Here is a 9067-nt window from a genome sequence, read left to right as displayed (position 1 = left end):
CCGTATATGCACGCGCACACACACGCACACACACGCACACACGCACTTATCTTTTACCTGTGCTGTGGCTTGTACTGCTTGAGCTGCTGCCATGGTAATAGCACCGGCTCCAGATCCTGAAGATAATGAGCCCAGGTTATATGATGTCAATGGCTGAGAAGAGTTTGTATTGTATGCATTGTTGGAAGAGGATGATGAATTACTGTTTCGACACCCTTGATGAACAGAATACATTTATGAAATTCAAAGTGAAACTAAAAATACCTTTAAATCTTAGTAAGCTGAACACCACATATACATATACCAGTTAGTGGAATTTACAAGTGCAGGGTAGGATGGGCTGTGCTGAGCTGCTATACTGCCATGATCAATAGACGGTTTGATCTATCATTTGTATTTGCCCCTCAGTTGTTTTGGTGTGGAAGTGACTGCTTCATGTCAATCCTTACTGACTGGTCCAATTAATTAAAAAAATAATTTCTGATGTTTAGTCTAATTTTTTGGTTGAAATGATGATCAAAATAATGCATGTTCTGAAGAAGGAGAATGAAATATGATAATATGTTGATAACATTCCTAACATAATTACTAAAGAAAGCCAAATAGTGAATATTTTTTACAGTAATATAACGTTACAAAACAGTTAATTAACAACTGCTGCTGAAAACTGCAGTTCCATTTTACTTAATGTATTTTGCATAAACAGGGAGCACATTTTAAATAGGATAATATAATGGCTATGAATGTAAGAATATTTAAAATGGCAGAAGGGTATTAAATAACTCAGAAGTTCTCAGAGTCAGATAATGTACTACACTGCTCATTGTTAAGTAAACACAGTCCATATTTAAAAAAGCAAAAGAAAAACAATGTCCTCTTTCTCTTTTAACATTAGATCACCAAGACCAAATAGTTTTCCTACAGATGCAAGCTAGGCCTGCAAAGTGTAAATTACAAGACCATGATCAAATTAAGAGCTAAGAGGCAGAAGCAACAATGAAACTAAGCTGATGCTCGCAAAAGTTCAGCTGGAGTTTAATTTAATTACTATCCTGCTGGTTTCTGTCCCCCACAAAAACAGGAACCACGAGCGCATTCTTTTTGATAATGAATTCAGAGAAGTATACAGAGTTACTTCCACTCTTTTAAAATATCAGACAACTTAAAGGTTGTCCTCTCTCTGTTGTTAAATGATAGGTATCACACCGGCCTTCCTGAGAATTAACTATTCTTTTCCACCTTGGAGATAGGATAGATTATTTTTCTCTCAAAAGGAATATGAAGGCATTGGACCTGTTATGTTCTCATTGAGGCTTGAACAAAATTCCTGGAAGCAGAAAAAGTTGTGGTAGTCCTTGCATGTGTCATAAGACAGGACAACTAACCCACAGCTGTAAAAATGGAAACAGACCTAGTATGCCTCAGGGTCAATGGTGAGAGAGGACAATCCCTCCCAGTTATGCATGTTCAAAGAGAAAATTCTAGATTGAAAAATATTAACTTTGGAATTCAAAGACCCAACTGTATTTGAGAAGACAGGTCTCTCCTCCCAACCTCAAAAGCATGCTTTAATTGTATTACCCGGTGTATTTTCTTTAGAGGCATCTGAAGTAAGTGTAGACAGAAGGGCTTCAGATTTAAACTTCTTTTCAGGAACATGATCTGTAGTACTATGGTGAGAAGACGGATTATGTTTCCTTTCTGTTTGAAGAAAGCAAAATGCAATTTCCTATGAGATTTGAAAACAAACAATGCTCAAAACAGAAAGCTTAAGAATGCTGACTATAAATAATGAAAGAATAACTAGGTATTATAACCATATTCACTGACAATTGACACTGTCCCAAACAGTTAAACCCCATCTTCATTCTTGGGCCTCCCTTAACATACATCTTTGCCATTAAATTGTATCAAATTCTGTGTGGAATATTCTGAAATAAAGAATTACAAGGAGACCTCTGGACACACACAATTCTGACCAAAATGCTATACCAAAATGTTTATAAAGGTTTTAGTAATACATATAGAATAAATAAAAAAATCCTTTAAAACTTACTTTCTACTGGAGTATGTGAATGAGCATGATGGTTATTCACAGGTTGAGATGGTGTATCCAATTCCAGAGAACCTAAGAGAGTTAAAAAGGTAGTACAATTTAATGCCAATTTTGCACGTTAGTCAAATTTTATCTTGCAAACCATCTTGATTTGTAGATCTGACATATATCTTTATCTATAGAAAGTAAAGAAAAATTAAGAAAGAACCAGTTATGCTCATTTTAGCTAGAAAGATTTTTCCCTCAGATTTTCCTCCCCAATGAGAAGAAAAGCACTGCAAACCACTATAGATACTAATAATGCATGTCAAGGTGACTCAAAAATAAGTATCCAAACTGCATTCATGATGAAAGGTTTTTGGTGGATAGTAACAACTCCAAGCACCATGCATGCTCTCCTCCTCCTCTTAGTTTAAAGTTAATTTGAGATGGCCAGAAATTGATTTATAGCTCTCTAATGCCAAACAGCTTTTCCACTAACTAAAATGAGTTTTGGATTGGACTCTGATTTGTGCATAATTTAAAATACAGCAGCTTAGACAAGCCATTTTACTATGCAGCAACTGCAAGCTTGTTTTGACGTCATTTTATGCTAGACTGCAGATTTTTTTTAGCATTGTAAACGCCTCCTTAGAAACACAGTACACTTCACACACTGTCACCAAGGAAACAATCGATTAAACAAACAATCAAAATCCAGAAGTCCCTACTGAACTTGACTTGGACTGTGTCTTAACTGCATTTCCAAGGCAAGCTTTCTATTATCTGCTTTTGGCAGAGAATGAAGATGAGTCCAAAAGGGAACATTTCTAATACTCCAGAACTTAAATAAGTACAAACAAAAACCATTTTTTATGGTACTGGAACTCAGAGGCCAGATGATCAAGATAAGAAAAATGTGAAAAAGCAATTTTTTTCTAGAAACACAAAAAATAAAAGGATGGAAGTAATCTTTTCAATAGGATTTTGGATGAGCAGAAATGTGTTAGTTTATCCAATCTGAATGTTGTTAATATAACTTTTTTGAATTATAGGCCAAGCAACACCTGTACAGAAATTAGATTCGTTTGTTGACTTATAGTCAGATGCTCAAAAACTGTAGTAATTGCTATTACAGGTTTTACTGCATCTTTCCGGATCACCACTTTAAAAAAAAATCATCAATAGAAGTAACTAAATTACATCTTGAAAATTTTCTTTGTAAACCAGCATTATTCAGGTCATGAACTAGTTCAGAGCCTGCCCCCTGGTGGAAAGCATATCATGTGTCTTTATTCTTTGGTCATTTGAATGTTAGAGGCTCTGACTTTTTGTTTTTGGGTACTTAGGTAAAAAAAAAAAAAAAAAGAGAGATATTAAGATATACCTACTAGAGTATATATTTTATATATCTGTGGATTTCTCCAAGATGCTTCTATCTATTCTGATAGTTCCATGGCTGAATAAATGTGGAAGTAAATTTACTTAAATTAAGAATGTACTCCGTTCTACCTCCACCTCGTTTCCTGTTTGTGAACAATATTTCAACATAGTAAGTACATAAGCATTTTGTTTCTGAATATTTAATATCTGTATAGTTTTATCATGAGTTCTCTCTCTAGTCCCTTCTCACTTAAGTTACAATTTTCCTAATGTTAGGATTAAACACAAATGTACTTATTTTAAGATTTAATGCAGTTACATTTGACCTTGTATCTTTAAATACAAAGAACTCATGTACGATAACTGCTTCCCAAAACACAGACAACATGTCTACTGTGATATTATTACCTGTATTATAAATGATGGCATTACAGTGTTTATTAGGCATTTGATTACCAACAATTGTAGCAAAATGTCTCAAGTTTAGCCAAGGAAAAAAAAGTAAGGTAACTTACCAAGAACAGACTGGATCTTAAGTTTGAGGAGGAACAGAAAACAGTTTTTCTGTACCCAAAGGTACTGAAATCTATGTTTTGTGAAATGTGTTTTGGGTTATAAACTTACTAAGAAGAACCCAAAATTTAGCTAAGTGTATGAAATATTTTATCCATTTGTTATTAAATAAAAAATCCAATCCCTGAAAACAAAAAAGGCATTGAGCCAGTTTTTATTTATATTTGCTCTCAGGCCAGCAGCACTACTTTGATTTCAGAACACAAGTTACATAGCAGATATAATAAAGAGAAAGATTTTTGAGGGGAGGGTAATATTTTTTGGACCAACTTGTATAGTTGGGAGAGAAGACACAAGCTATTAAGCTTCAAGCACCTTTCCTTTGGTCTGGAATAGCGGCAATCACTGTCCAAGTTATATACAGGTTAAGTTAACTAAAAAAAATTTTATCAATTATATTAATGAATCTGGCAACCTGAAAGGGGAAGCAGACAGTTGCAAGTACACCAAAGAAAAGTTTGCAGAATGAGACATGAGAGTTACATTATAATGAACCATAAAACCAATATCAAGATACTGCAGTAACATTTATCTACTGACACCTCCAGGCAATTCAGATTACTGTAGTATTTGTAATGTGCAAACATTACAAGGCAGGGTAGAGATGCACCTGTGGCTCTCTATCTTTTCAGAGTCCAGGCATGCTTCCACAACTTCTCTGGATGTGGTGGCACTACCCAGTTTCAAACCACTGTTGTGTTTAGGTCTCAACTGGATGGTGCTACTTGCAGGTGCCCTGCATGCCTACTGTACAGCAAGATCAGAAAGGACTGTAGCACACGTGCACACTCCTCCCACATTAGGGCTCTCCAATAACCCTAAAGCAGGCAGAAGAGCCTGCTTGTGCTGCAGCCCTTTCTGGTCCAACCCTGCATGAGTGCCAGAAACATGAGGCACACAGGACAGGTGCCAGCTCTCCTGCCTGCTTCAAAGTTATCAAAGGACTCTAATGAGGCAGGAGAGCATGTATACCAGGGGTGGGCAATTATTTTGGGTAGAGGGCCACTTACTGAGTTTTGGCAAGTCATTGAGGGCCGCATAACAGGCAGACAAGGACAGCTTAATATTAATTTTCTAAATTTTTTAGGGGCCCCGCAGGCTGGATAGAATGGCCTGGCAGGCTGCATCTGGCCCCCGGGCCACATTTTGCCCACCCCTGATGTATATGTACCGTAGCCCTACACGTGGGCAATTTTACCTGGCTGCAATAGTGGCACTTGCATCACAGCACCCCAGTTGAGAACAATTAACTGAATCACAAATACATAAACTTACATGAGTAAGCATTCATTGTAAGCATTGATCAGATGCTATAAAATACACCAACTATATAGTCACAGCAACTTTTTACAATTAATCTAAGCAAGTATTTTTCTTTTAACACCCAAACCCACAAACAGCACTTAACTTCACCTGACATGTAATACCTGTAAAAAGGAGTAATCGGAACCAAAACAAATTTTACAAACCTTGATTGGACCCAATCATCTAACAGAACATGTTTTGGTTACCACTTAAATAAGTAGTAGTTTAGGGAGCAGAGCACAACTTTTTCACTAAGTTCAAGAGAATTTTCTGCTGTAGGAAACAAAGCATCTTTAGTTTATGATCTAAAGAGTTCTTGGAGAGAATAAGAAACCTGAAGAACTGAAATTAGCTTGCAAGATTTTCATTTGCCAAACTGACAAAGCAACGTTTTATAATGTGTACTTACGCCTTTCTAATATTTCTGTAATTCCAGCATTATCTGCCTCAAGTTCCATTTTAAATTTAGCTAGTTCTTGGTCCAGCTTTCTCAAGTGACGATCTACCTGTTTCAAAGAAGATCAAAGATCACTTCCAAAATCCCATACTATTTAATGGTATTACAATTCTACATCCTTTCAGAGGATTTATGAATTCTGTATATTTTAATGAAATGTGTTAGAACACAGAGTCTGCAGACATCCAGGGACGGTGACATTTAAGAATACCTTAGAAAGCACTTAGGCTTAAAAATCTCTCATCCATCTGCATCACACAGCAGAATAGTATGTGCCACTGCACCAGGGAATTAAACATTCTTTTGCAACTACCAGCTAACCAAAAGTTTAAGAATGCATTAACTCAGGGATATCAAACGTATGGCCTGCAAAGCCATTCTGTCTGGCCTGCAGGGCTTTTGAAGAAGCTGGGAATTCAGGGATGGGACAAGCAGAAATGGCACCTGCTGCTGAAATCTGAAGTATGGAGACCCACTGGGGATGTGTGTTGGCTGCAGGGGGAGAGCAATGTCTGTGCTATCTCCCACAACCACTGCTTGACCCACTGCTGCATCCAGCTTCAGCTCATGGTCTGAAACTGGTTGGTGGCTGGAAGGCTGTGGGGCAGGGGGGAAAAAGGTGGGAAGTTTGACACCCCTGCATTAACTATACACTGAGAAGAAATGTAGCTGATAAATCATTCATGTATTTTAAAACATACTGTACAAGTTTGTAGTTTAGTTCGCATAGTTTTTTTGCCCCCAAGGGATATAAAATTAGGATACTGAAAATAGTAAGTATACACAACATATTAAAAAGACCCTGGCCCATTTTATCCCCATCTTCTGATAATGAATTAAGAGATTTAAAATATTTTGACACTTAAGAGCATCAGTGTACTAATAAAACAATAGCTCAAGTCAAACCTTCAATTAGCAAAGTTATTAAATTCATTCTGGCTGAAAAAGAAAAAAAAAAAACAGTTGGACAAAAATCCATCATTCATGGTTCTATAGTTCTTGTACAAGAGGTAACAAAACAAAAGTAAGAGATAAAGTGGAAACATGACTTTTTTGTTAAAGCAAAAAACCCCCCAACTAGTTTAAAATGTACCTTTCACATTGAGGCATAATTTTAGTACTTCTGTCGTTATATGCACATAAGTAGGTATTCACCAAATAAAAGTAACTTTAGATTAATCTTAAAACATGCATTTAATTCCTTACTTACCAAGTCATATATCTGATTTGCCAACTGTACTTTCTCATCTGCATCTTCCAGAGCTTTATAATAGTCCTGTTGTGAAGAGATTTTTAGTAAAATAATTGAAACTATTGCATTCCCTATTTTCACTCTATCTCACTCTGAATTATAAGTTAAAAAATCCTATCTACAAGATAACTAGACTCTCCTAATAATTAAATTACATTTTAAGAGCACATACTTGACCTTTTTTATTTTTTTTAGGACAGAAACACACCAAGGCAGCTGTGTAGCTGCCTGTTTTCTATACTGCAACATAGGAACACAGGCTTCAAATCTATTCTGTTGTGCATGTTAGACAAAAAGCTGCAGGGATGAATCAATATTCACCATGGCATGTTTGCCATCTCTCACAGGTTTTTATGAAAGTTGTAATTCTTCCTCAATGCATACTGCTAACTGGTCCCCCAAAACAGTTTTGTGGGGCACTTATACACATACTCCAGAAGTGTGTGTGTGGGGGGGGGCAGCTCCAAAAGCCCAGAGTGTCTCATGTATCAGCATCCCCGTGCTTCAAAACGGAGGCGGGGACACTTTACCTAAAGCTCGTTGAACAAACTGAAATTAAATTGAAATGCAATGAAATTATTAGAAATCAGGTTTAAAACAACAAAAGGAAGATACTTTTCATGCAGGGCATAATTAACTTGTGAAATTCATTGCCACAAGATGTTGTAGAGACTGATAATCTAACCAGCTTTCAAAGTAGATTAGCCAAATTGATGAAGGATAGGGTACATGGGTGAGTATTAAGCATGACCTTAGGTAACTTGTTAGGACTCTCTAGGCCTTGGAATGCTGAAAGCTGCAAAGACTGGGGCAGGGGAAGGGGCAAATCAGTCTGGGTAGGTCCTGCATATATATTTTTCCCATTAGCATCCATTCTCTGCCACAGATATACCAGATACTCTCCTATAAACAAGGGCCTCTACAGAATCCAAGAGAAAATGCTTCTACTAAGGAAGCATCTTTCAAAGACTCAAAAGCAAACATATGGACAGTAGAAACCTGAGACAAGATGATTTGGCAGTTAGAAGTGGTGACTTGCGACCCACTGTATCACTTACCTGACAGGCAGATATCCCATGTATTCCTACAAGTCTTCAAACATTAAGTTTATCGGGGGGAAGAGGACCAACCCCCTTAGAAGTTTCTGGTACCCCTAACTTCCTCTCTTTAGCAGTTCAACTTGCCTCATTCAATGTCTAATCCAAGCCACAGTGCTCAACACTTTTAAAAAACCAAATTTTCCTTGATTTTACTATAAATTATCAAGCTATCTTTTTGAAAGACCTTAGAGTTAACCTTTCAAATATGACTGCCTTACTTTTTTGATTGATGTCATTTGTTCTTCTCTCCATTCAGGTTTGTTTTTCTTTGCATTCATAAAAAATTCATTTACTCTCTGCTCAAGTTGATCCATTGCATCTGCAGCACAGAAAAAAATGTTAAGAAACATGTTAATCTCCCAGGTATATAAATCTTATGAATCTTGAATAAGGTGCCAGGGTTTTTCTTAAACCAAATTGGCATATCTGAGGTGCAAACTATTGTAGTAAAGAAACATGTGACAGAGCAGTGAGGGAGGAAATTGTTTACCTTGATTTCCAAGAAGCAAAAATTGCATTCTGGTATGATTTTCATCTAGAATCTTGCACCTTCCAGCACTGAGCAGGGAGGACTCCAAGTTCTAAAGGGTTTTTTTAAATCCCTAAGAGTAGTAGTAGGTTAAAGTATGATCCAAACTCATGACCCAGGTCTGTGTATTGCTGACCTTTGACCTTTCTAGCTAGTTACAATTTAAACAAAAAACAAGAAAACCAAAAATTGGCCTTAAAAAAAAAGGGAAAGAAACAAACAGAATAAAAAAATCCACGACCTCTAAATAAAGATAGCCTCTGAGCTCAGCAAGGAGCTGGAAGAGTACAAGAGAGGCCTGCCAACAAGGTGAGTAGCTACATATTCTCATCAGGATTTTCATTATGACGAACTCTGCTCGAGAGAGGGTTTAAGAAGAAAAAGTAGAGTCACTAATAAAATAATAAAATGAACTATGTTGTTCATGTTGTTT

At 36.7% G+C, this 9067-nt stretch overlaps 1 protein-coding gene across 1 annotated transcript in view; it reads right to left on the bottom strand.

The window, feature by feature from the left end:
* The window catches only part of ING3 (inhibitor of growth family member 3), a 25836-nt gene extending 17045 nt beyond the window's left edge, over nt 1-8791 (bottom strand). Inside the window, exons 1-6 of the mRNA XM_019509263.1 lie at nt 8324-8791; nt 6964-7029; nt 5706-5802; nt 2057-2128; nt 1582-1701; nt 58-215 (exon numbers count right to left, since the gene is read on the bottom strand). Coding sequence (XP_019364808.1) covers nt 58-215; nt 1582-1701; nt 2057-2128; nt 5706-5802; nt 6964-7029; nt 8324-8455 — 645 coding nt within the window. The 5' untranslated portion in view covers nt 8456-8791. The remainder of the gene's footprint in view (nt 1-57; nt 216-1581; nt 1702-2056; nt 2129-5705; nt 5803-6963; nt 7030-8323) is intronic.
* Between the last annotated feature and the right edge of the window lie 276 nt (nt 8792-9067).

The sequence above is a fragment of the Gavialis gangeticus genome, unplaced genomic scaffold (assembly GCF_001723915.1).
Source record: "Gavialis gangeticus isolate Ggan-Ray unplaced genomic scaffold, GavGan_comp1, whole genome shotgun sequence".
Classification (NCBI taxonomy): Eukaryota; Metazoa; Chordata; order Crocodylia; family Gavialidae; genus Gavialis; species Gavialis gangeticus.
Note: the sequence above shows the minus strand (reverse complement) of the source record. Positions and strands in the feature narration are given on the sequence as shown.